The 27499-nt window shown below is 47.8% G+C and overlaps 2 protein-coding genes across 3 annotated transcripts; both read left to right on the forward strand.

Moving 5' to 3' along the window:
• The first annotated feature begins 15418 nt into the window (after window positions 1-15418).
• On the forward strand, window positions 15419-19868 carry LOC123139951 (protein BTR1). The gene is made up of 8 exons (XM_044559667.1): window positions 15419-15671; window positions 16758-16996; window positions 17083-17183; window positions 17583-17776; window positions 18083-18228; window positions 18995-19120; window positions 19312-19373; window positions 19457-19868. Exons 1-8 carry the CDS (start codon window positions 15542-15544, stop codon window positions 19542-19544), a joined length of 1086 nt encoding a protein of 361 aa, XP_044415602.1. The 5' UTR covers window positions 15419-15541; the 3' UTR covers window positions 19545-19868.
• Window positions 19869-20031: 163 nt separating this feature from the next.
• LOC123139952 (resuscitation-promoting factor RpfA) lies at window positions 20032-21645 on the forward strand. 2 transcript variants are annotated; one of them, XM_044559668.1, is made up of 3 exons: window positions 20032-20504; window positions 20607-20882; window positions 21089-21645. In XM_044559668.1, exons 1-3 carry the CDS (start codon window positions 20361-20363, stop codon window positions 21410-21412), a joined length of 744 nt encoding a protein of 247 aa, XP_044415603.1. In that variant the 5' UTR covers window positions 20032-20360; the 3' UTR covers window positions 21413-21645. The 2 variants fall into 2 exon arrangements, with proteins under 2 accessions (XP_044415603.1, XP_044415604.1); XM_044559669.1 differs by having other exon boundaries at window positions 20610-20882.
• The last annotated feature ends 5854 nt before the right edge of the window (window positions 21646-27499 follow it).

The following is a 27499-nucleotide window of genomic DNA, read 5'->3' on the forward strand; positions in this document are numbered from 1 at the left end:
GTCTACACACTTAAGGTTCGGTGACACTAGGGTTGTAGAGATATTAGTATGCAGCAAACTGAAAGTTGTTCGGAGTCCCGGATGAGATCCCGGACGTCACGAGGAGTTCCGGAATGGTCCGGAGGTAAAGAATTATATATGGGAAGTCGAGTTTTGGCCATCGGGAAAGTTTCGGGGGTCACCGGTATTGTACCGGGACCACCGGAAGGGTCCCGGGGGTCCATCGGGTGGGGCCACCTATCCCGGAGGGCCCCATGGGATGAAGTGGGAGGGGAACCAGCCCCTGGTGGGCTGGTGCGCCCCCCTGGCCCCCCCTCTGCGCCTAGGGTTGGGAACCCTAGGGGAGGGGGCGCCTCCACTTGCCTTGGGGGGCAAGTTTCCCCCCTTGGCCGCCGCCCCCCTAGGAGATCCCATCTCCTAGGGCCGCCCCCCCCCCCCCCGGGGTCCCTATATAAAGAGGGGGGGTGGGAGGGCAGCCGCACCTTGACACCTGGCGCCTCCCTTCCCCCCTTGCTACACCTCTCCCTCCCGTAGTCGCTTGGCGAAGCCCTGCCGGAGCCCTGCTGCATCCACCACCACGCCGTCGTGCTGCTGGATCTTCATCAACCTCTCCTTCCCCCTTGCTGGATCAAGAAGGAGGATACGTCACGCTGATCGTACGTGTGTTGAACACGGAGGTGCCGTCCGTTCGGCGCTAGGATCTGCGGTGATTTGGATCACGACGAGTACGACTCCCTCAACCTCGTTCTCTTGAACGCTTCCGCATGCGATCTACAAGGGTATGTAGATGCACCCCTCTCACTCGTTGCTAGATGAATTCATAGATTGATCTTGGTGAATGTAGGAAATTTTTTATTTTATGCAACGTTCCCCAACAGAGAGCACTCTCATTGAATTGATTATCCATGGCTTCTTGAGGGGTGAAGTTGCTTGGGTCATGTGGATAGAAACCTTCTTCTAGGATTCTCCAAAGATTAGTATTCACATGTTTTAAGTGACGCTTGAAATGATAAACCCAAGAATCAAAATCCTCATTTTTCACAATCTTAGGAGGAGGACCGACATGATTTAAATGAGTAGAGGGAATCGGTCCACCATAAGTAGGAGGTTCCACATGGGCATAGATGTCGGTGCCATTTCTACCACTAGTAGAAGGACCCTTTTCACTATTAGCTTCCCCCTTGTCGGAGTTAGCATCCGTCACCTTGTTAGTGGGATCACCCACTTTCATCGGCGAGGTGGATAGTTTAAGCCCTTCTAGGAATTTAGTAAACATGCTTTCAACCTCGGTCGTCATGGAGGTTTTCAATGTGTCTAAAGCCACATTGAATTCCTCACGGGAGACAGAGGTTCCCCCATCGGCCGTAGACGAGATAGGATTCACACCGGAGTGCTCCTCCGCACTGTCGTTGGTGTCAACCATACTCTTCGGACGACAAAGTCCTTAATAAAGAGGCGAGGCTCTGATACTAATTGAAAGGATCGATATGGTTGACTAGAGGGGGGGGTGAATAGGCAACTAACAATTTATAAGGTTTTCTTTAACAATTTAAACCTTGCAACAAAGTAGGTTGTCTAGATATGCAACTATGTGGACAACCTATATGATGCAAAGACAACTAGCACACAAGCAAGCAATAGATACAACACAAGTAAGCTTGCAAAAGTAAAGGCACGAAATAACCAAGAGTGGAGCCGGTTGAGACGAGGATGTGTTACCGGAGTTCCTTCCTTTTAAGGGGAAGTACGTCTCCGTTAGAGCGGTGTGGAGGCACAATGGTCCCCAAGAAGACACTAGGGCCACCGTAATCTCCTCACGCCCTCACACAATGCGAGATGTCGTGATTCCACTATTGGTGCCCTTGAAGGTGGCGACCGAACCTTTACAAACAAGGTTGGGGCAATCTCCACAACACTTGGAGGCTCTCAACGACACCACGAAGCTTCACCACAATGGAGTATGGCTTCGAGGTGACCTCAACCGTCTAGGGTGCTCAAACACCCAAGAGTAACAAGATCCGCTAGGGATTAGTGGGGGGAATCGAATATCTCTTGGTGGAAGTGTAGATCGGGGCCTTGTCACCCAATCCCGAGCAAATCAACAAGTTTGATTGGCTAGGGAGAGAGATCAGCCAAAAATGAAGCTTGGAGCAACAATGGAGTTTAGGGTTGGAAGAGGTAAGTCTTCTTGGAGAAGAAGACCCCTTTTATAGTGGGGGGACAATTCCAACCGTTGCCCACCACTCAGCCCGCAGCCCATGGAACTACCGCTCCACAGGCGCGGTACTACTGCACTGGCTTGCAGTACTACCGTGGTGGACCGCGGTACTACCGTGAGCACGATAGAGACCTGATGAGGCAAAAGGAGCATCGACAGGGCGCGGTAGATCCGCAGGAGCGGTACTACCGCGGCCCCATGCGGTACTTCTGCAAGGCAGACACGGGCCAGGCCTGGTAGGCACAGATGTAAAAAATTACATCCGTGACTACCTCCGCTGAGAAAATGTCATGCAAAAATCCGACACGGAACTACCGCGACCGAGGGTGCGGTACTACCGTGAAGGGTGCGGATGTAAAAAATTACATCCGCCCCTACCTCCGCTCCTGCTCCGGAACCTGGCTTGGTGCCACGGTACTACCGCGCCTCAGCACGGTACTACCGCTGGGAGCGCGGATGTAAAAAATTACATCCGCGCCAACCACCGCTTGAGAGCGGAGCCAGACCAGAGCTCGCGGTACTACCGCTCGGAAGAGCGGTACTACCGTGGGAGCCTACGGTACTACCGTGCCGGAGCCCGGTACTACCGCTGGCTCCTGCGGTAGTACCGCTCAAAAGAGCAGTACTACCGCTAGCCTGAGAAGAGCAAGACTGAGGCCTTCATTTCGCAAAGACACGGTGAGACGGAGGAACACTCCGAGGAGCTCGAGGAAAGGCGGTGCAAAAGGGAATGTGTACGTGAGATTCCACCCAAATCTTTCCAAAGCGGACCCCCTCTTAATAGTACGGCTTTCCTACGACTCAACTCCACCGAACCAAACCATAGAGAAAGGTCGTCTTCTATAATCTCCGAGGGGCATCAAATCGTCTTGTGTTTAGTCGTGATATATCTGAAAAGCTCAATACACACGATCAGTCCGCAAAGGCATTGTCATCAATCACCAAAACTACATAGGGACAATAATGCCCTTATAGCTTTGCCGCGCTCGCTCGCGGGGTCGTGGGCGAGCTTGGATCACCTTTCCGTGCGAGGAGGATCGACTTCCTCCTCCTCCTCTTCGCTGGAGCCGTCGTCATCCTCTTCCCCATCACCATCAGATTGCCACTCCTCCTCACTTTCACCTCCACTCGCCTCTCCCTCCTCGGCCTGTTCTTGCGCCCCGTTGAGCATCGAGTACATCTTAGTCGTGGCCTAGAAGACAACAAACAAGACAAAAGTCAGTCGACTGATTTTAAGCAAACAAAATGAAGAAAGCAGGATCACAGTCAAAGATGCAGAATTAGACCTTGTCTACTTCGTATGATTAGTCGAGTGGAGGAATCCTCCTGGCTCCCCGAGGGTTGTCTTTGTTCCCTGTGATGCTCGCCAGCCACCTCTCCAGCGTGGCATCGTCAATCTCCTCCGGGTGGATCCGAGTGGTGTCCTCAGTGCCAGAATACAACCACATCGGATGGTCTCGAGCTTGAAGCGGCTAGATGCATCGTTGGAGGAAGACCTCCAAGAGGTCCATGCCGGTCACCCCGTCACAGATAAGCTGGACGACACGCTCGACCAGCACCTTAACCTGCGCCTTCTCTTCCGGGATCACCTTCAAAGTGGTCGGACTCCCTCCTTTTTCCATTGGCGTTCCATTGGCGTCGGCTGGTCTTTGAAGTAGAACCAGGTCGACTGCCATCCATGGACCGAGTCGGGTAGGATCATGGCCGGAAAGGAGCTTTTTCCTCTCATTTGAACCCCAAGACCCCCACACATCTGAATCACTTGTGTTCTCTCGTCACTCGGATTGGCCTTTTTCACCGTGTGGGAGCGACAGGTGAAGATGTGCTTGAAAAGACCCCCAATGAGGCCGGCAACCCAAGAAATTCTCGCACAAAGACACGAAAGCAGTGAGGTACACGATGGTGTTGGGTGTGAAGTGGTGGAGTTGCGCCCCAAAGAAATTCAGAAATCCCCGAAAAAAAGGGTGAGGCGGCAAAGAAAACCCACGGTCGACATGGGTGGCCAAGAGAACGCACTCACCCTCCTGAGGCTGCAGCTCAGACTCCTTCCCCGGGAGCCGCACCGATCCATGGGGGATTAGTCCTCCATCGGCCAGGTCGTCAAGATCTGCTTGACGAATCATCGAGCGGATCCAGTCGCCCTAGATCCAGCCCTGCGGCAGGCCGGCCCTCGATGAAGATCCGCCTCGACTAGTCGCCCTTCCCTTCGCATTCGTCGTCGCTTTCTTCGCCCGCTCCAGGGCCGCCATCTTCTTTTTCACCATCGTCGCCAGCGAGACGCGCACGGGGCAGCGGCACTGAGACGGAGGCGAACGCGGCGGATAAGTCTGGGGAAGAGAGGAGGAAATGAGAACGCACTATTCAAACACCCCCGTCCGGTGCCTTATATGAGGTTACTTCCGAGTGACTGACTTGTAGGCCCGGGCGATCCTGTCAAATCCCCAACAGTCGCGCACGCGATACGTGGTGAAAAAGGTGGCGCGGAGATCGAGGCGTCCCTGCCTTATCCCATCTGATTACTGCGGCCTCCTCTGCCCCGCGCGCTTCCCAAAATTCGAATCCCGCAGAATCCGTGAGCAGCAGAACAACTTGTGAGACGGAGGATCTCCTCCACACCACCACTCGGAGCTTTACAAGGAAAGAAACTCACTCGACTGAAACCAAGAATGTGTTGGAAATATGCCCTAGAGGCAATAATAAAAGTATTATTATTATATTTCCTTGTTCATGATAATTGTCTTTTATTCATGCTATAACTGTATTATCCGGAAATCGTAATACACGTGTGAATACATAGACCACAATATGTCCCTAGTGAGCCTCTAGTTGACTAGCTCGTTGTGATCAACAGATAGTCATGGTTTCCTGGCTATGGACATTGGATGTCGTTGATAACGGGATCACATCATTAGGAGAATGATGTGATGGACAAGACCCAATCCTAAGACTAGCACAAAAGATCGTGTAGTTCATTTGCTAGAGCTTTGCCAATGTCAAGTATCTCTTCCTTCGACCATGAGAGCGTGTAACTCCTGGATACCGTAGGAGTGCTTTGGGTGTATCAAACGTCACAACGTAACTGGGTGACTATAAAGGTGCACTACAGGTATCTCCGAAAGTATCTATTGTTTTATGCGGATCGAGACTGGGATTTGTCACTCCGTGTAAACGGAGAGGTATCTCTGGGCCCACTCGGTAGGACATCATCATATGCGCAATGTGACCAAGGAGTTGATCACGGGATGATGTGTTACGGAACGAGTAAAGTGACTTGCCGGTAACGAGATTGAACAAGGTATTGGATACCGACGATCGAATCTCGGGCAAGTAACATACCGATAGACAAAGGGAATTGAATACGGGATTGATTAAGTCCTTGACATCGTGGTTCATCCGATGAGATCATCGTGGAACATGTGGGAGCCATCATGGGTATCCAGATCCCGCTGTTGGTTATTGACCGGAGAACGTCTCGGTCATGTCTACATGTCTCCCGAACCCGTAGGGTCTACACACTTAAGGTTCGATGACGCTAGGGTTATAAAGGAAGTTTGTATGTGGTTACCGAATGTTGTTCGGAGTCCCGGATGAGATCCCGGACGTCACGAGGAGTTCCGGAATGGTCCGGAGGTAAAGATTTATATATGGGAAGTCCTATTTTGGCCACCGGAAAATGTTCGGGATTTTTCGGTATTGTACCGGGAAGGTTCTAGAAGGTTCCGGAGTGGGGCCCACCTGCATGGGGGGACCCACATGGACGTGGGTAGTGGGGGCAAGGCCCCACACCCCTGGTCAAGGCGCACCAAGATCCCCCCTTAGAAGGAATAAGATCATATCCCGAAGGGATAAGATCAAGATCCCTAAAAAGGGGGGATAACAATCGGTGGGGAAGGAAATAATGAGATTTCTTTCCTCCCACCTTGGCCAACGCCCCAATGGACTTGGAGGGCAAGAAACCAGCCCCTCCACCCCTATATATAGTGGGGAGGCGCATGGGAGCTATACACGAAGTTCTGGCACAGCCCTACCTCTCTCCCTACTCCTCCTCTCCCATGGTGCTTGGCGAAGCCCTGCTGGATTGCCACGCTCCTCCACCACCACCACGCCGTTGTGCTGCTGTTGGATGGAGTCTTCCTCAACCTCTCCCTCTCTCCTTGCTGGATCAAGGCGTGGGAGACGTCACCGGGCTGTACGTGTGTTGAACGCGGAGGTGCCGTCCGTTCGGCACTAGGATCATCGGTGATTTGAATCACGACGAGTACGACTCCATCAACCCCGTTCACTTGAACGCTTCCGCTTAGCGATCTACAAGGGTATGTAGATGCACTCTCTTTCTACTCGTTGCTGGTCTCTCCATAGATAGATCTTGGTGACACGTAGGAAAATTTTGAATTTCTGCTACGTTCCCCAACAGTGGCATCATGAGCTAGGTCTATTGCGTAGATTCTTTGCACGAGTAGAACACAAAGTAGTTGTGGGCGTTGATGTTGTTCAATATGCTTACCGTTACTAGTCCAATCTTGTTTCGACGGTATTGTGGGATGAAGCGGCCCGGACCGACCTTACACGTACTCTTACGTGAGACAGGTTCCACCGATTGACATGCACTTGGTGCATAAGGTGGCTAGCGGGTGCCAGTCTCTCCCACTTTAGTCGGAACGGATTCGATGAAAAGGGTCCTTATGAAGGGTAAATAGCAATTGGCATATCACGTTGTGGTCTTGCGTAGGTAAGAAACGTTCTTGCTAGAAACCCATAGCAGCCACGTAAAACATGCAACAACAATTAGAGGACGTCTAACTTGTTTTTGCAGGGTATGCTATGTGATGTGATATGGCCAAGAAGAATGTGATGAATGATATGTGATGTATGAGATTGATCATGTTCTTGTAATAGGATTCACGACTTGCATGTCGATGAGTATGACAACCGGCAGGAGCCATAGGAGTTGTCTTTATTTATTGTATGACCTGCGTGTCATTGAAGAACGCCATGTAAACTACTTTACTTTATTGCTAAACGCGTTAGTCATAGAAGTAGAAGTAGTCGTTGGCGTGACAACTTCATGAAGACACGATGATGGAGATCATGATGATGGAGATCATGGTGTCGTGCCGGTGACGATGATGATCATGGAGCCCCGAAGATGAAGATCAAAAGGAGCAAAATGATATTGGCCATATCATGTCACTATTTGATTGCATGTGATGTTTATCATGTTTATGCATCTTGTTTGCTTAGGACGACGGTAGTAAATAAGATGATCCCTTACAAAATTTCAAGAAGTGTTCTCCCCTAACTGTGCACCGTTGCTACAGTTCGTCGCTTCTAAGCACCACGTGATGATCGGGTGTGATGGATTCTTACGTTCACATACAACGGGTGTAAGACAGTTTTACACAGCGAAAACACTTAGGGTTAACTTGACGAGCCTAGCATGTGCAGACATGGCCTCGGAACACGGAGACCGAAAGGTCGAGCATGAGTCGTATGGTAGATACGATCAACATGAAGATGTTCACCGATGATGACTAGTCCGTCTCACGTGATGATCGGACACGGCCTAGTTGACTCGGATCATGTGATCACTTAGATGACCAGAGGGATGTCTATCTAAGTGGGAGTTCATAAGATGAACTTAATTATCCTGAACATAGTCAAAAGACCTTTTGCAAATTATGTCGTAAGCTCGCGCTTTAGTTCCACTGTTTAGATATGTTCCTAGAGAAAATATAGTTGAAAGTTGATAGTAGCGATTATGCGATCAGTAGAAAGCTTATGTCCTTAATGCACCGCTCAGTGTGCTGAACCCCAACGTCGTTTGTCGATGTTGCGAACATCGGACATACACGTTTTGATAACTACGTGATAGTTCAATTAAATGGTTTAAGTAGAGGCACCAAAGACGTTTTCGAAACGTCGCGGAACATATGAGATGTTTCGAGGGCTGAAATTGGGATTTCAGGCTCGTGCCCACGTCAAGAGGTATAAGACCTCCGACGATTTTCTTAGCCTGCAAACTAAGGGAGAAAAGCTCAATCGTTGAGCTTGTGCTCAGATTGTCTGAGCACAACAATCACTTGAATCGAGTGGGAGTTGATCCTCCAGATGAGATAGTGATGTTTCCCCAAAGTCATTGCCACCAAGCTGCTAGAGCTTCGTGATTAACTATAACATATCAGGGATAGATATGATGATCCTTGAAATATTCATGATGTTTGACACCGCGAAAGTAGAAATCAAGAAGGAGCATCAATTGTTGATGGTTGGTGAAACCACTAGTTTCAAGAAGGGCAAGGGAACAAAGGGATACTTCATGAAACGGCAATTCAGCTGCTGCTCTAGTGAAGAAACCCAAGGTTGAACCCAAACCCGAGACTAAGTGCTTCTGTAATAAGGGGAACAACCACTGGAGCAGCATTACCCTAGATACTTGGTAGATGAGAAGGCTGGCAAGGTCGATAGAAGTATATTGGATATACATTATGTTAATGTGTACTTTACTAGTACTCCTAGTAGCACCAGGGTATTGGATACCGGTTCGGTTGCTAAGTGTTAGTAACTCGAAATAAAAGCTACGGAATAAACGGAGACTAGCTAAAGGTGAGCTGACGATATATGTTGGAAGTGTTTCCAAGGTTGATATGATCAAGCATCGCACGCTCCCTCTACCACCGAGATTGGTGTTTGCGTTGAGCATAGACATGATTGGATTATGTCTATCGCAATACGGTTATTCATTTAAGGAGAATAATGGTTACTCTATTTTTGAATAATACCTTCAATGGTCTTGCACCTAAAGGAATGGTTTATTGAATCTCGGTCGTAGTGATACACATTTTCATGCCAAAAGATATAAGATAGTAATGATAGTACCACTTACTTGTGGCACTGCCATGTAAGTCATAATGGTATAAAACGCATGAAGAAGCTCCATGTTGATGGATCTTTGGACTCACTCGTTTTTGAAAAGTTTGAGACATGCGAACCATGTCTATTGGTGTATATGCATGAAGAAACTCCATGCAAATGGATCGTTCGGACTCACTTGATTTTGAATCACTTGAGATATGCAAATCATACCACATGGGCAAGATGACTGAAAAGCCTCATTTTCAGTAAGATGGAACAAGATAGCAACTTGTTGGAAGTAACACATTTTGATGTGTGCAGTCGAATGAGTGCTGAGGCATGCAGTGAATATCATTATGTTCTTACTTCACAGATGATTCGAGTAAATGTTGAGTATATTTACTTGATGAAACACAAGTCTGAATTATTGAATGGTTCAAGTAATTTCAGAGTGAAGTAGCAGATCATTGTGACAAGAGGATAAAATGTCTATGATATGATCATAGAGATGAATATCTGAGTTACGAGTTTTGGCACACAATTAAGACATTGTGGAAATTGTTTCGCAATTAATACCGCCTGGAACACCATAATGTGATGGTGTGTCCGAACATCATAGTTGCACCCTATTGGATATGGTGCGTACCATGATGTCTCTTATCGAATTACCACTATCGTTCATGGGTTAGGCATTAGAGACAACCACATTCACTTTAAATAGGGCACCACGTAATTCCGATGAGATGACACCGTATGAATTATGGTTTAGAGAAACCTAAGTTGTCGTTTCTTAAAAGTTTGGGGCTGCGACGCTTATATGAAAAAGTTTCAGGTTGATAAGCTCGAACCCAAAGCGGATAAAATGCATCTTCATAGGAAACCCAAAACAGTTGGGTATACCTCCTAATTCAGATCCGAAAGCAATATGGATTGTTTCTAGAATCGGGTCCTTTCTCGAGGAAAAGTTTCTCTCGAAAGAATTGAGTGGGAGGATGGTGGAGACTTGATGAGGTTATTGAACCGTCTCTTCAACTAGTGTGTGACAGGGCACAGGGAGTTGTTCCTGTGGCACCTACACCAATTGAAGTGGAAGCTTATGATATTGATCATGAAACTTCGGATCAAGTCACTCCCAAACCTCGTAGGATGACAAGGATGCGTACTACTTCAGAGTGGTACGTAATCCTGTCTTGAAGGTCATGTTGCTAGACAACAATGAACCTACGAGCTATGGAGAAGCGATGGTGGGCCCGGATTCCGATAAATGGCTTGAGGCCATAAAATCCGAGAGAGGATCCATGTATGAAAACAAAGTGTAGACTTTGGCAGAACGGCTCGATGGTCGTAAGGCTAATGAGTACAGATGGATTTCAAAAGGAAGACGGACAATGATGGTAAATGTCACCATTAAGAAAGCTCGACTTGTCGTTAAGATGTTTTCCGACAAGTTCAAGGAGTTGACTACGATGAGATTTTCTCACTCGTAGCGATGCTAAGAGTCTGTTGGAATTATATTAGCGATTACTGCATTATTTATGAAATCTTGCAGATAGGATGTCAAAACATTGTTTCCTCGACGATTTTAATGAGGAAAGGTTGTATGTGATACAACCGGAAGGTTTTGTCAATCCCGAAAGATGCTAATAAGTATGCAAAGCTCCAGCAATCCTTCTAAGGACTGGAGTGAGCATCTCGGAGTTGGAATGTATGCTTTGATGATGATCAAAAATTTTGGGTTTGTACAAAGTTTATGAGAAACTTGTATTTCCAAAGAAGTGAGTGGGAGCACTATAGAATTTCTGATGAGTATATGTTGTTGACATATTGTTGATCAGAAATGACGTAGAATTTCTGGAAAGCATATAGGGTTATTTTGAAAGTGTTTTTCAATGGAAAGCCTGGATTAAGCTACTTGAACATTGAGCATCAAGATCTATAAGGATAGATCAAAATGCTTAATAATACTTTCAAATGAGCACATACCTTGACATGATCTTGAAGGTGTTCAAGATGGACCAGTCAAAGAAGGAGTTCTTGCCTGAGTTGTAAGGTACGAAGTTAAGACTTAAAGCTCGACCACGGCAGAATAGAGAGAAAGGACGAAGGTCGTCCCCTATGCTTAAGACGTAGGCTCTTCAGTATGCTATGCTGTGTACCGCACCTGAAGTGTGCCTTGCCATGAGTCAGTCAAGGGGTACAAGAGTGATCCAAGAATGGCTCACAGGACAGCGGTCAAAGTTATCCTTAGTAACTAGTGGACTAAGGAATTTTCTCGATTATGGAGGTGGTAAAAGAGTTCGTCGTAAAGGTTACGACGATGCAAGCTTGACACCTATCCGGATAGCTCTGAGTAGAGAGACCGGATACATATAATGGAGCAATAATTTAGAATAGCTCCAAGTAGAACAGTTGTTTGGAATAGCTCCAAATAGAGCGTGGTAGCTGCATCTAGGAGATGACATAGAGATTTGTAAAGCACACACGGATCTGAAAGGTTCAGACCCGTTGACTAAAACCTCTCTCACAAGCAACATGATCAAACATAAAACTCATTGAGTGTTAATCACATAGTGATGTGAACTAGACTACTGACTCTAGTAAACTCTTGGGTATTAGTCACATGGCGATGTGACCTGTGAGTGTTAATCACATGGCGATGTGAACTAGATTATTGACTCTAGTGCAAGTGGGAGACTGTTGGAAATATGCCCTAGAGGCAATAATAAAAGTATTATTATTATATTTCCTTGTTCATGATAATTGTCTTTTATTCATGCTATAACTGTATTATCCGGAAATCGTAATACACGTGTGAATACATAGACCACAATATGTCCCTAGTGAGCCTCTAGTTGACTAGCTCGTTGTGATCAACAGATAGTCATGGTTTCCTGGCTATGGACATTGGATGTCGTTGATAACGGGATCACATCATTAGGAGAATGATGTGATGGACAAGACCCAATCCTAAGACTAGCACAAAAGATCGTGTAGTTCATTTGCTAGAGCTTTGCCAATGTCAAGTATCTCTTCCTTCGACCATGAGAGCGTGTAACTCCTGGATACCGTAGGAGTGCTTTGGGTGTATCAAACGTCACAACGTAACTGGGTGACTATAAAGGTGCACTACAGGTATCTCCGAAAGTATCTATTGTTTTATGCGGATCGAGACTGGGATTTGTCACTCCGTGTAAACGGAGAGGTATCTCTGGGCCCACTCGGTAGGACATCATCATATGCGCAATGTGACCAAGGAGTTGATCACGGGATGATGTGTTACGGAACGAGTAAAGTGACTTGCCGGTAACGAGATTGAACAAGGTATTGGATACCGACGATCGAATCTCGGGCAAGTAACATACCGATAGACAAAGGGAATTGAATACGGGATTGATTAAGTCCTTGACATCGTGGTTCATCCGATGAGATCATCGTGGAACATGTGGGAGCCATCATGGGTATCCAGATCCCGCTGTTGGTTATTGACCGGAGAACGTCTCGGTCATGTCTACATGTCTCCCGAACCCGTAGGGTCTACACACTTAAGGTTCGATGACGCTAGGGTTATAAAGGAAGTTTGTATGTGGTTACCGAATGTTGTTCGGAGTCCCGGATGAGATCCCGGACGTCACGAGGAGTTCCGGAATGGTCCGGAGGTAAAGATTTATATATGGGAAGTCCTATTTTGGCCACCGGAAAATGTTCGGGATTTTTCGGTATTGTACCGGGAAGGTTCTAGAAGGTTCCGGAGTGGGGCCCACCTGCATGGGGGGACCCACATGGACGTGGGTAGTGGGGGCAAGGCCCCACACCCCTGGTCAAGGCGCACCAAGATCCCCCCTTAGAAGGAATAAGATCATATCCCGAAGGGATAAGATCAAGATCCCTAAAAAGGGGGGATAACAATCGGTGGGGAAGGAAATAATGAGATTTCTTTCCTCCCACCTTGGCCAACGCCCCAATGGACTTGGAGGGCAAGAAACCAGCCCCTCCACCCCTATATATAGTGGGGAGGCGCATGGGAGCTATACACGAAGTTCTGGCACAGCCCTACCTCTCTTCCTACTCCTCCTCTCCCATGGTGCTTGGCGAAGCCCTGCTGGATTACCACGCTCCTCCACCACCACCACGCCGTTGTGCTGCTGTTGGATGGAGTCTTCCTCAACCTCTCCCTCTCTCCTTGCTGGATCAAGGCGTGGGAGACGTCACCGGGCTGTACGTGTGTTGAACGCGGAGGTGCCGTCCGTTCGGCACTAGGATCATCGGTGATTTGAATCACGACGAGTACGACTCCATCAACCCCGTTCACTTGAACGCTTCCGCTTAGCGATCTACAAGGGTATGTAGATGCACTCTCTTTCTACTCGTTGCTGGTCTCTCCATAGATAGATCTTGGTGACACGTAGGAAAATTTTGAATTTCTGCTACGTTCCCCAACAGAATGGATCAAGGCGACCGAAAAAGAAGTTGGTGTCGTTATTTAGGTCCATGGGTCCAGAACAAGATATACTCATAGCACGAAAAATGGGTCGGAAGAGTTCTCAACTCCTTCTCCACTCAAACCTCGATCCATTCGGGGGCTAATGATGAAGCTATGTACCTAGGGTAGGGTCATGGACCTGTCCAAACTACCCTACCCAAGGACATCTCTAGAAGAAACCGCCTGTCAATCGACTCAGAAGTGTTCCATTCGACAGACTCGAAGACACTCGACCATGAAACCAACCACTCGACCATGAAGCCAACCACTCGACGGCCGGGAGATCTAAAGTTCCTCTGCATGCAAACGGTCGGTCATTGAGTAGCTTTTATGGTCATCATAGCACTTTATTTGTAGCGTTACCAGTAACTCCCGATCTTAATGTATCTTAAACCCTGCATAACTGAGGGCCGGAGGGGTCTGGCGGACTCTATATAAGCCACCCCCCTCCTCAGTGTAAATGGTTCGCACCCCTGTAACTCATACGCACATAATCCAGTCGACCGCCTCCGGGCTCCGAGACATAGGGTTGTTACTTCCTCCGAGAAGGGCCTGAACTCGTAAATCCATTGCGTATACAACTACTCCATAGCTAGGATCTTGCCTCTCCATACCTACCCCCCTACACTACTGTCAGACTTAGAACCACGACATGCGGCGCAACCAAACCCTCGTCTCAGTCCCTCTTTTGATGGCGTAGGCCCACATCGATCTACCATCGCTCCAACCCGTCTCCCCCTGCTCCCTCCCTCCGCCACTGCCTCCTCCCGCACCCCCGCCCCCGCCGCCGGCAGAAGATGGAAACCCTAGGTACATATGATTTTTATGCATCATTTGTTTTTCCTTGATCTGACATGCGGTTTTGCATAATAATGTGCAATTTAACCCCAAAGAGCAATAGTGACTGTCATACCTCACCATAACTGGATCTACTCTATGTATTTGTTAACTCCATTGTAAGAGCATCTCCACCCGCCCCCCCGAGCAGTTTTTCGGCGCCGGCGGACAAAAAAAGTCTCACTACCGCCCCCCACGAGCTCGATTAGCGCCGGATTTGGCCAAATTTTCGACCGGCCAACCCACCCCAAACCCAGGATCTCGAGGACAGCTGGGGGAGGAGAGAGATTGTTCTGCTTGGCCCACTGTCAGCCTCTCACACCCTCTCTCTCTCTCTCTTTCTCATCTCTTTTTCCTCCTAGGCCCACCTAGATCGCCCACTGTCATCTCTTTTTCCTCTCATCTCTCTTGTCTTTTAACTGTTGGGTGGGGGTATGGCTGGGAACCCCTCCCGGCCTCCCCCCATGCCAAAATTTCCATCGACCCCGGCGGGCTGAAAAAATGGCTCCTGGGGGGGGGGGGGCGAGTGAAGATGCTCTAATTATCTCAACCATTTAACACATAAACCGAGTCCCACTAACAGGAGGCTCTACTTTCCAGGCGTAAAAAAGGTAAATAAAGAAGGGCCGCTAGTCGAGCGTCCTTATTGTACAACTCTAGAGCCTGCCTAGAAGTTTCTCTCGTAAAAATAAAATAAAAAACTCTAGGGCCCGCCTTGTGTCGGTGACCAACTCAGGTCAGCCAAGCCCCATGAACAAACCTTGGATAGAGATCATGTCTGTTGGCATTCCTTGTTCCTTGCGCCATGAAGCGTGGTTAGCGTGTATCTATGCTGATAAAAGTTGTATTTTTCCAGCACGACTGTTGGTACTTCTGTTGTAGAGCAGACAAAATAAACAAACAAAATCCGGCGTGGTGGTACACGCCACGAAAACGACGGCCCACAAGAAATAGAAAGCGTTTGATCCTTTGCTGGATTGGATTGGATCGGACGGATAAAACGGCCCAAGGCGCAGCCAAACCCTCGTCGCAGTCCCTCCTTTGATGGCGTAGGCCCACAGCGATCTACCATCGCTCCACCCCGTCTCCCCCCACACCTCCGCCCCCCAACCCCACCCCCACCTCCGCCGCCCGCCCCCCGCCGCCGGCACAAGATGGAGGCCCCGGGCTCCCCCTACGCCTCCTCGCCCGAGTCCGCGCCCAAGCGCGCGCCCCGCTCCTCCCCGCCGCCGCCGCCCCCGCAGGACCGCCACGACGCCGACCACGACGCCGCCGACCCCGAAGGTATCCTCTCTGCGAGCTGAGCTCTAGGTTCTGTTGCGTACGAGCGTGGCCACCGCGGCCGCGCGCGCGGATCCGCGAGATCCGGGCCCCGGCGCCCCGCCGCGGGCCCGAGATCTGCCCCCCGCGCGCGGCCGGCCGCTGTGGCGGCGCCGGATTTGTGGTGGCCGGTTCCATGGCAGCGGGCGCTCACAACTGACCAAGGATCATTCATGCTTAGCCCCTTCGTTTTGCACCTCACGTGCTGCTGCGCCCGGTTGACCTCGCTGCAGTGCACGGGGGGATGGTTTAGTAATTCAGTGGGCGGTTTGGTTAATGTGCTCTGGTTCGTTCGCTCGCTGATTCGGTGGTATTCCTTGCGCTCAAGTAGAGTTTAGTACACTTCGGCATGATTTATTTCTAAACATGACATTCGTGGGCGGATGATTTTGCTCGTCACTTCGTACTTCAGTTTGTTCCAGCTGTTGTCACGGTGAAAGTGTTAGTGTTTTAGGAAGTGCAGGCAGCAAAACACGTCTAGTGATCAAAACCTACTAAATTATGCTGGGCCTTACCATGCTGGTATTGCTATGTTTATTACATTGCCTAAAAAAATGCTATGTTTATTACAATGCATCGTTAGTTGCTCTTTCTGCTTGACTTCAAAGCATTTTAGAGTAGACGACTATTAACGTAATTCTCGACTTGGAACTCGTAGCGGGATGCTTACTGCCATTCACCTTTCTAGCGCAACAATTCTTAATTTAATGGTCAACTGTATCAGAACGCAAAGTAGGTGTGTGGCTGGAGATGCTTGCTATTTTTTCGCTTCTTACTGAAATTTGTTATAATTCTTGGCACGATGAACTACTCAGCTGTCCTAGGAACGACATGGAGCATATCCTTTTGTACTGAAAATCTTCTAAATTTGCTTGCGGGCTTCTTTGGATGTTAGGTGCAATCACTAAATTATAACCTATATATGATACAATTGCTATGTTATCTGTCGGTTGCTTCTGTATGATTGAACTTGTAATATCATGGTTATCGCTATTGCTATTCACCTTTCTTGCATGTAATTCTGAATCTCAAGTTGATTTGTCTCCTCAGATGACAAGGAGAAGCCAACGCATTTGAGGTTTCTGGTGTCTAATACAGCAGCAGGATGTATTATTGGCAAGGGTGGTTCAACTATTAATGACTTCCAATCTCAGTCTGGGGCTCGTATTCAATTATCACGCAGCCATGAGTTTTTCCCTGGTACAAATGACAGAATCATCATGGTCTCTGGACTGTTTGACGAAGTAGTTAAGGCCATGGAGTTGGTTCTTGAGAAACTCTTATCAGAGGTAAATCTATTTGTTTTGCAAACGGTCATGTCTGTAGGACCATGCTGCCATTGCTTGATAGCTGATATTCTCCTGTTATTTTCCAGGGGGAAGAATCTAATGAAGCTGAAGCTAGGCCTAAATTTAGACTTGTAGTTCCTAACAGCTCATGTGGTGGAATTATTGGTAAAGGAGGAGCAACAATCAAGTATGCCTAATCAATAAACCTGTTCTAATCTCTGATACTGTCATTAAGTTTCACCCCCACTATGATACTCCTTCCGTTCGGAATTACTTGTCGTAGAAATGGACGTATCTAGATGTATTTTAGTTCTAGATACATCCATTTCTGAGACTAGTAATTCCGAACGGAGGGAGTACTTTCTTAATTTCAATGTTGGAGTAATGTTATTGTTATTGAGAAAACTGATTTAGTATATGTGAACCGATGCATGATAATAGGAACTGTATGGTCCTTCTCTTGATAATACTCATGTGCCTGGTCTGATTGGACCTCTATCACATGCTTCATCGTTGTTCTTGTATTTACTTTATTTTAGTTTCTGTTGCCTGGAATGTTGAGATTTGGTGTTCCCTCTCTCTTCAGGTCATTTATTGAAGATTCACATGCTGGAATCAAGATTTCACCACAGGACAACAACTTTGTTGGTTTGCATGATAGGCTTGTTACTATCACAGGACCCTTAAACAGTCAGATGCGAGCCATACATTTGATATTAAGCAAGTTGTCTGAGGATGTTCACTACCCACCTAATTTGAGTTCCCCATTTCCATATGCAGGTAAATCCTAGAATTTTCACCGCTTTCTAGTTCTAATGTTACCACTCTGCTTCATGCTTTGCTTGAATGGATGCCTTCTCATAATACCTTTCTTGCTTGAAGAATACATGTTCTGCATTTATCATGCTTCTCTAAAAATAAGTCATAACACCATTTAAAAAAAAGTCACAGCTGAGAATGCTGGGATATATTTGCATGTGCAGCTAGACATTCTCTTTGCATTCATGATATTTATAGATGGATTCACCTTTCAGATACGGCATAACCATTTTCTCTTACTCATTTCCTTCACTTCAAAATATCCAGGCCTTGGTTTCCCTAGTTACCCTGCCGCTGTTCCTGTTGGCTATATGATTCCACAGGTGCCATATAATAATGCTGTGAACTATGGACCTAATGGGTATCCTGGTGGTGGTGGTGGTGGTGGTGGTGGAAGGTACCAAAACAACAAGGTTCGTGTTTGCTGTCCTGCATGGTGTACACCTTTTTTGTAAACACCTAGTCCATCTGTGTTGATAATGATCTACCATGTGTTCTCTTTTTGTTGTGCGCCTGAGGAGAGATGTTGGAGTCGCGTGATATCACTGATATGTATGATATGCTTTCTAGTAGAACCTCATTAGGAAGTGCGTAGAACATTTTTCCTATCCAAGTCTTTGAACTGCAAGAAGGCAAAATTTGATCTCATGAATTTATTATGGTTATGTCCTGATAGCTTCTGTTGGCAGTACTAATATTAGGTAGTCCATAAAAAATAAAACGGTATATCACACTTCCAGATACCTGACAGTTTTTTTGTGAACGCTATTTTCTTACTCAGCGCACTGGAAATAAAATGTGTATTACACTAGGCATTTGTTTTTGGAGAAAGAGATATGCGTGAATGTGTATTACACTAGGCATTTGTTTTTGGAGAAAGAGATGTGCGTAAATGTGTATTACACTTAGCATTTGTTTTTGGAGAAAGAGAGATGTGTATGTTGGAACTTCTGATTGATGTTGTGTGCGCTAACTCCTTGATGTTAGATTTAATGTGCCCAGTTTTCTTGCATTCTAATGCTTTCAGGCTATATTCTCTATGCATATATTTTATAATTTTGTAGAACTGTTTTTGCTGAGGCAGCACCTTCTTTTTTGCTTTGTTTTTTGGGTAGTAGTGTTAACCTCATATATGTTTTCAATTTGTTCTAACCATTGTTTTCTGTTGAAACTTTTCAGCCTGGTACACCTGTTAGATCACCTGCTAATAATGATGCCCAAGAATCGCACACCATAGGTGTTGCTGACGAACACATCGGTGCAGTTGTAGGGCGTGCAGGAAGGAACATAACAGAGATCATTCAGGTATCTTCTTACACCGTGTGAAACTGAACCTCATTAGTGTTGTTTTACTGCACATTTTAGTTCAGAAAACTCATGTTTCATACTTATGTGGTTTATATGGCAAATCTGCATAAACCTGCTGCTGCCTTGTATGGTGTGAGCGCACCATGTTTCGGGGAAACCAAACTGATGTAATTTTGTTGCGACTGCAGGCTAGTGGTGCCAGGATTAAGATATCAGATAGGGGCGATTTCATACCTGGCACATCTGACAGGTAACAACATTACGCCGCCATGCTTGGCCCTGTGATCACCTCTCGGCCACTGAAGCTTATAATTTCCACTCTCGCTGGTGCAGGAAAGTGACGATAACGGGAACATCAGAGGCCATCCAGGCGGCCGAGGCGATGATCATGCAGAGGGTGACAGCCAGTCAGGAGAGGTGATGACGAATCCGATCTCCTGGGAGGTGGAATGAGAGAATTTGTTTTGTCTCCCTAGCTTTAGTGAGCTTGAGAAAAATTTGAAGACGGTTGCTGTTATTTATTCCGTCCGGTCCGGTTGTGCTAGTAACTAGTTGAAATTCGCCGTGTTTTTTCCCGCCAGCCCGCAATAGAATCATCATCATACTTTATGTCAACAGATTTGAGAGTCTCCATAACACAAAAAACAAACGCTGCCTCTTTTGGGGACGCAGAGGTTGTTGCTAGGATGATCTGATATGCTCTGCTCTGCTTGTTTTGGTAAATTGGAAGGCTCGTTTCATCTTATTCAACCTAGCTTTAGTGCTAGTATCTGCAAAGGGTGTGCGTGTGTCCGTTCATAGGGGTGAGTGTATGCGCGTGTATATGATACTGTATTTAAAAACAAAAGATGGCAAAAAACACAGAAATAGAAAGTCATATGAAGTAGTTACGATGGTACCTCTACACGAATTCCATAGGGTTTTGTTTATTCGAATTTGAGTAAAAAGTATAGTGTAATGAATCTTACAGAAAACTCCTATACGATTAATCAAACAACAACTATACAAGAGAAAAATTAAAAGAGGCCATGTAAAATTCTTATGGAACTCCTTTCAATAAAAGAGGCCATGTGTTCCTCGGCCAATGCTGGCTTAAAGCAAGCAACCGTGACTGACGTGTGGGGCCGATAAATACCCGCACCCGACCCGGGTCGAACCCAGTCCAGTTGATAGAGACCAGCCCAGGTTCTGGAACCCACACCATTCCGTCGGTTCCGAGCAGAGCCAGAGCCCAGGCATGGCCAAGCCTCAGGGCGGCGCCGTCAGCACCCCGCGCCCCCGCTCCTCCTCCGGCGCCAAGGCCGCCGCCGCCGCCACCACCCCGGCCAACCGCAGCTCCGTGGGCTCCTCCTCGTCCGCGCCCCCCGCCCCCCTCGCCAAGGTAACCTAACCTCCTGCACCGCCTCCCTCCCTCCCTCCCTCAACCACCCGCGCCGCGCGCCTGATCGATGGCCTCCTCGGGCCTCTCCCCGCTGCTCACCAGGAGGCAGGCAAGCTCCTCACCTACGACGACGACGACGCCGCCTCCGCCGCGCAGCAGCAGCCCGACCCCGCGCTGCCCGAGGGCCTCGCCGTCGCCGACCTCGCGCCGCCGCTCGACCTCCCCGACCCCGCGCTGCCCGAGGGCCTCGCCGTCGCCGACCTCGCGCCGCCGCTCGACCTCCCCGACCCCGACGACGCCGCCTCCTCCTCCTCCACCGTCGTCCCCGCCCCTCCCCGCGACGCGGTCCCCGCCCCCGACCGCTCCGCCCTCGCCCAGGTGCGTACCGCTCCCCGGCCGATTACGGTTCACTGTCGGCTGAAATTCAGTCCGCGCCGCGGTTTTGGGCTCCGATTCGTCTGATCTCGAGCGCTCTCGGTCTCGTGGGGCTCGTCGGTCCTGAAGTCCATTTAATTTGAATTTGAGTTCGACACGTTTGTGTAACTTGTTTCGTGAGATTCGTATTCCTCCTCCTCGTCTTGCAGGTCGCACGTCCCGCCGACGCCAACGACACTGACGCCGACGCCGAGGGCTACACCGTCCTCAGGGAGCTGGAGGTGGTCCTGGCCGAGCTGCGCGGGGCCAGCGGTCTGAGCGCGCGCTCGAGGCGCCTCCTGGCCGCGCTCGCCGAGGCCGCGGCGGACGAGCTCGACGTTCTCCGCACCCGCCGCGCGGCCTTCTGGAGGAAGCTGCGCGTCGGGGTCCTCGCCGCGACGGTCTTCTCCGTGGCCGCCATGGACGCCGTCCTCCTCGCCGCGCTGCTGGGCGGCCGCCGCGGCAGCGGCAGCCACGCGCTGCCCCCCACCTGATCGCGCTGCTTCGCCGGTGCCGCCGGCTGCCTCCTGTTTTTATCCTCATCGATCAGTAGCTTGTTAATTAGCCTTGCTGCACTAGTAAGTTACGTCGTGGTGATTAATTAATTGCTGCACTTAGTAGTAGCGTCGGTCTTATGAAAATACCATAATTAAAATAGCGGGCTACGGCAAATAACGGCGACCGTCAAAGTTCAGATGTCTATCGGATCTGTGTTGGGTTTGGCTCAGTGTATCTCTTGAAGGTAGAAGACACACTTGTCTAAATTCAGATGCAAACCCATAATGGGCACCACAGATGACACACATTACCACCATTAGGCATTATTCATGTTGATAAAACTGATAAGTCCCCGCAATTTTTTTTTAAATGACAACTCGATAGCACTGGTGCATTGGCAAATATGCGGGACATTGCACAAAAAATATCATGGCGACTTACAATATCAGGTTCGCACGAGGTGGTACGTGTAGACCATAAAGTTCAGTGGGGTGCCGAAATTATTTAATCATAATGTAAAATGTTCCCTTTGGTGCTTCCAAATTCCCTTTTTTCGAAGATAAATGCAAATCTTCTTTACTGATTCACCCACCCTATCTTCTCCATAGCGCCCATTCTGCATTGTTGTTAGCGACCGAGCCCCCCCTCCCCCCTCCCCCGTCAACTTCATAACTCATGATGGGAGCAACAGTAGTAGCGCCAGTTGAACAACACTGGCGGCCATTGATACCCTCCATAGGCCAACGGTGGTGGCGCCTAAGGCCGTCGTATCTCGATCTTACTCTACGCCATAGGCAATGTGCCATGGGAGGAGCAACATGTTGGGGATTGTTGCAGAAATTTAAAAAATTTCTACGCATCACCAAGAGAGAGAGGGGAGTGTATCTTCATACCCTTCAAGATCGTGATGCGGAAGCGTTACAAGAACGCGGTTGGAGGAGTCGTACACGCAGCGATTCAGATCGCGGTCGATTCCGATCTAAGCGCCGAACAACAACCCGGTGACGTCTCCCGCGCATTGATCCAACAAGGAGGAGAGAGAGGTTGGGGAAGACAACTCCAGCAGCAGCACAACAGCGTGGTAGTGGTGGAGCAGCAGTTCTCTGGCAGGGCTTCGCAAGCTCAACGGAGGAGGGGGTGTTGGAGAGGGGGAGGGATGTGCCTTGGATGAGGTACTGCTGGCCTCCCTCCTCCCCTCTATTTATAGGGCGAAGGGGGAAGGGGGCCGGTACCTCTACATGAGATCTAGAGGGGGGGGGGGGGCAAGGGGAGGGGGCTTGCCCCCCAAGCCAAGGGGACGCCCCCTTTAGGGTTTCCCCCAAACCCTAGGCGCATGGGCCCTAGGGGGATGGTGCCCAACCCACTTAGGGGTTGGTTCCCTTCCACATACAGCCCATAGGGCCCTCCGGGGCAGGTGGACCCTCCAGGTCGACCCCCAGAAGCCCTTCGGAGGTCCCGATACAATACCGGCAAACCCCCGAATACTTTCGGTGACCATATGATGACTTCCCATATATAAATCTTCACCTCCGGACCATTCCGGAACTCCTCGTGACGTCCGGGATCTCATCCGGGACTCCGAACAACATTCGTTAACCATATACTATTTCCCATAACAACTCTAGCGTCACCGAACCTTAAGTGTGTAGACCCTACGGGTTCGGGAACCATGTAGAGATGACCGAGACAGCTCTCCGGCCAATAACCAACAGCGGGATCTGGATACCCATGTTGGCTCCCACATGTTCCACGATGATCTTATCAGATGAGCCACAATGTCAGGGATTCAAGCAATCCCGTATACAATTCCCTTCGTCAATCGGTACGTTACTTGCCCAAGATTCGATCGTCGGTATCCCAATACCTCGTTCAATATCGTTACCGGCAAGTCACTTTACTCGTTCCGTAATGCATGATCCCGTGACCAACTACTTAGTCATATTGAGCTCATTATGATGATGCATTACCGAGTGGGCCCAGAGATACCTCTCCGTCATACGGAGTGACAAATCCCAGTCTCGATTCGTGCCAACCCAACAGACACTTTCGGAGATACCTGTAGTGTACCTTTATAGCCACCCAGTTACGTTGTGACGTTTGGTACACCCAAAGCATTCCTACGGTATCCGGGAGTTGCACAATCTCATGGTCTAAGGAAATGATACTTGACATTAGAAAAGCTTTAGCAGACGAACTACACGATCTTGTGCTATGCTTAGGATTGTGTCTTGTCCATCACATCATTCTCCTAATGATGTGATCCTGTTATCAACGACATCCAATGTCCATGGTCAGGAAACCATGACCATCTATTGATCAACGAGCTAGCCAACTAGAGGCTCACTAGGGACATGTTGTGGTCTACGTATTCACACATGTATCACGGTTTCCGGTCAATACAATTATATCATGAACAATAGACAATTATCATGAACAAGGAAATATAATAATAACCATTTTATTATTGCCTCTAGGGCATATTTCCAACAGTCTCCCACTTGCACTAGAGTCAATAATCTAGTTACATTGTGATGAATCGAACACCCATAGAGTTCTGGGGTTGATCATGTTTTGCTCGTGGAAGAGGTTTAGTCAACAGATCTGCGACATTCAGATACGTATGCACTTTACAAATATCTATGTCTCCATCTTGAACATTTTCACGAATGGATTTGAAGCGACGCTTGATATGCCTGGTCTTCTTGTGAAACTTGGGCTCCTTGGCAAGGGCAATAGCTCCAGTGTTGTCACAGAAGAGATTCATCGGGCCCAATGCATTGGGAATAACTCCTAGGTCGGTAATGAACTCCTTCATCTAGATTGCTTCATGTGCTACCTCTGAGGATGCCATGTACTCCGCTTCACATGTAGATCCCGCCACGATGCTTTGCTTGCAACTGCACTAGCTTACTGCCCCACCATTCAAAATATACACGTATCCGGTTTGTGACTTGGAGTCATCCAGATCTGTGTCAAAGCTAGCATCGACGTAACCCTTTACGACGAGCTCTTCGTCACCTCCATAAACGAGAAACATATCCTTAGTTCTTTTCAGGTACTTTAGGACATTCTTGACAGCTGTCCAGTGTTCCATGCCGGGATTACTTTGGTATCTCCCTACCAAACTTACGGCAAGGTTTACATCAGGTCTGGTATACAACATGGCATACATAATAGACCCTATGGCTGAGGCATAGGGGATGACACTCATCTTTTCTCTATCTTCTGCCGTGGTCGGGCTTTGAGCCGTGCTCAATCTCACACCTTGCAAAACAGGCAAGAACCCCTTCTTGAACTGATCCATATTGAACTTCTTCAATATCTTATCAAGGTATGTGCTTTGTGAAAGACCTATGAGGCGTCTCGATCTATCTCAATAGATCTTGATGCCTAATATGTAAGCAGCTTCTCCAAGGTCCTTCATTGAAAAACACTTATTCAAGTAGGCCTTTATGCTTTCCAAAAATTCTATATAATTTCCCATCAATAGTATGTTATCCACATATAATATGAGAAATGCTACAGAGCTCCCACTCACTTTCTTGTAAACGCAGGCTTCTCCATAAGTCTGCATAAACCAAAACGCTTTGATCATTTCATCAAAGCGAATGTTCCAACTCCAAGATGCTTGCACCATCCCATAGATGGAGTGTTGGAGCTTGCATACCTTGTTAGCATTCTTAGGATCGACAAAACCTTCTGGCTGCATCATATACAATTCTTTCTTAAGAAAACCGTTAAGGAATGCAGTTTTGACATCCATTTTCCATATCTCATAATCATAGAATGCGGCAATTGCTAACATGATTCAGACGGACTTCAGCTTCGCTACGGGTGAGAAGGTCTCATCATAGTCAACCCCTTGAACTTGTCGATAACCCTTAGCGACAAGCCGAGCTTTATAGATGGTCACGTTACCATCCGCGTCAGTTTTCTTCTTAAAGATCCATTTATTTTCTATCGCTCGCCGATCATCGGGCAAGTCTGTCAAAGTCCATACTTTGTTTTCATACATGGATCCTATCTTAGATTGCATGGCTTCAAGCCATTTGTTGGAATCTGGGCCCACCATCGCTACTTCATAGTTCGAATGTTCACTGTTGTCTAACAACATGATTTCCAGGACAGGGTTGCCATACCATTCTGGTGTGGAATGTGTCCTTGTGGACCTACGAAGTTCAGTAGCAACTTAATCCGAAGTACCTTGACCATCATCATTAACTTCCTCTCTAGTCGGTGCAGGCACCACAGAAACATCTTCTTGAGCTGCGCTACTTTCCGGTTCAAGAGGCAGTACTTCATCAAGTTCTACTTTCTCCCACTTACTTCTTTCCAGAGAAACTCTCTCCAGAAAGGATCCGTTCTTGGCAACAAAGATCTTGCCTTCGGATCTGAGGTAGAAGGTATACCCAATGGTTTCCTTAGGGTATCCTATGAAGACGCATTTTTTCCGACTTGGGTTCGAGCTTTTCAGGTTGAAGTTTCTTGACATAAGCATCGCATCCCCAAACTTTTAGAAACAACAGCTTAGGTTTCTTCCCAAACCATAATTCATACGGTGTCGTCTCAACGGATTTAGACGGTGCCCTATTTAAAGTGAATGTGGCTGTCTCTAAAGCGTATCCCCAAAATGATAGCGGAAAATCGGTAAGAGACATCATAGATCGCACCATATCCAATAGAGTGTGATTACGACGTTTGGACACACCATTATGCTAAGGTGTTCTAGGCGGCGTGTGTTGTGAAACAATTCCACATTTTCTTAAGTGCGTACCAAATTCATGACTCAAATATTCTCCCCCACAATCTGATCGTAAGAACTTTATTTTTCTGTCACGTTGATTCTCCACCTCACTCTGAAATTCCTTAAACTTTTCAAAGGTCTCAGACTTGTGTTTCATTAAGTAGACATACCCATATCTACTTAAGTCATTAGTGAGGGTGAGATCATAACAATAGCCACCGCGAGCCTCAACGCTCATTGGACCGCACACATCAGTATGTATGATTTCCAATAAGTTGGTTGCTCGCTCCATTGTTCCGGAAAACGGAGACTTGGTCATTTTGCCCATGAGGCATGGTTTGCACGTGTCAAATGATTCATAATCAAGAGACTCCAAAAGTCCATCTACATGGAGCTTCTTCATGCGTTTGACACCAATGTGACCAAGGCGGCAATGCCACAAGTATGTGGGACTATCATTATTAACCTTACATCTTTTGGTACTCACACTATGAATATGTGTAATATCACATTCGAGATTCAACAAGAATAAACCATTGACCAGCAGGGCATGACCATAAAACATATCTCTCAAATAAATAGAACAACCATTATTCTCGGATTTAAATGAGTAGCCATCTCGCATTAAACGAGATCCAGATACAATGTTCATGCTCAAAGCTGGCACTAAATAACAATTATTGAGGTTTAAAACTAATCCCATAGGTAAATGTAGAGGTAGCGTGCTGACGGCGATCACATCGACCTTGGAACCATTCCCGACGCACATCGTCACCTCGTCCTTCGCCAGTCTCCGCTTATTCCGCACCTCCTGTTTTGAGTTACAAATATGAGCAACCGCACCGGTATGAAATACCCAGGAGCTACTACGAGTACTGGTAATGTACACATCAATAACATGTATATCACATATACCTTTGGTGTTGCGGCCTTCTTGTCCGCTAAGTACTTGGGGCAGTTCCGCTTCCGGTGACCATTTCCCTTGCAATAAAAGCACTGAGTCTCGGGCTTGGGTCCATTCTTTGGCTTCTTCCCAGCAACTGATTTACCGGGCGCGGCAACTCCCTTGCCGTCCTTCTTGAAGTTCTTCTTACCCTTGCCCTTCTTGAAACTAGTGGTCTTATTTACCATCAACACTTGATGTTCCTTCTTGATCTTCACCTCCGCTGATTTCAGTATTGAATATAACTCAGGAATGGACTTCTCCATCCCTTGCATATTGTAGTTCATCACAAAGCTCTTGTAGCTAGGTGGGAGCGACTGGAGGATCCTGTCAATAACCGAGTCATCTGGGAGATTAACTCCTAACTGAGACAAACGGTTGTGTAACTCGGACATA

Source organism: Triticum aestivum, chromosome 6B (genome assembly GCF_018294505.1).
Source record: "Triticum aestivum cultivar Chinese Spring chromosome 6B, IWGSC CS RefSeq v2.1, whole genome shotgun sequence".
In the NCBI taxonomy this organism is placed as follows: Eukaryota; Viridiplantae; Streptophyta; class Magnoliopsida; order Poales; family Poaceae; genus Triticum; species Triticum aestivum.

Excerpts from the sequence above, each read along its gene's own strand:
- LOC123139952 (XM_044559668.1), top strand. The coding sequence starts at position 20,361 with ATGGCCAAGCCTCAGGGCGGCGCCGTCAGCACCCCGCGCCCCCGCTCC. Across the intron at positions 20,505-20,606 it reads CCCCCGCCCCCCTCGCCAAG|GAGGCAGGCAAGCTCCTCAC; the intron begins GTAACCTAACCT and ends GCTGCTCACCAG. Across the intron at positions 20,883-21,088 it reads ACCGCTCCGCCCTCGCCCAG|GTCGCACGTCCCGCCGACGC; the intron begins GTGCGTACCGCT and ends CTCGTCTTGCAG.
- LOC123139951 (XM_044559667.1), top strand. The coding sequence starts at position 15,542 with ATGGAGGCCCCGGGCTCCCCCTACGCCTCCTCGCCCGAGTCCGCGCCC. Across the intron at positions 15,672-16,757 it reads CGACGCCGCCGACCCCGAAG|ATGACAAGGAGAAGCCAACG; the intron begins GTATCCTCTCTG and ends TTGTCTCCTCAG. Across the intron at positions 19,121-19,311 it reads ACATAACAGAGATCATTCAG|GCTAGTGGTGCCAGGATTAA; the intron begins GTATCTTCTTAC and ends TTGCGACTGCAG.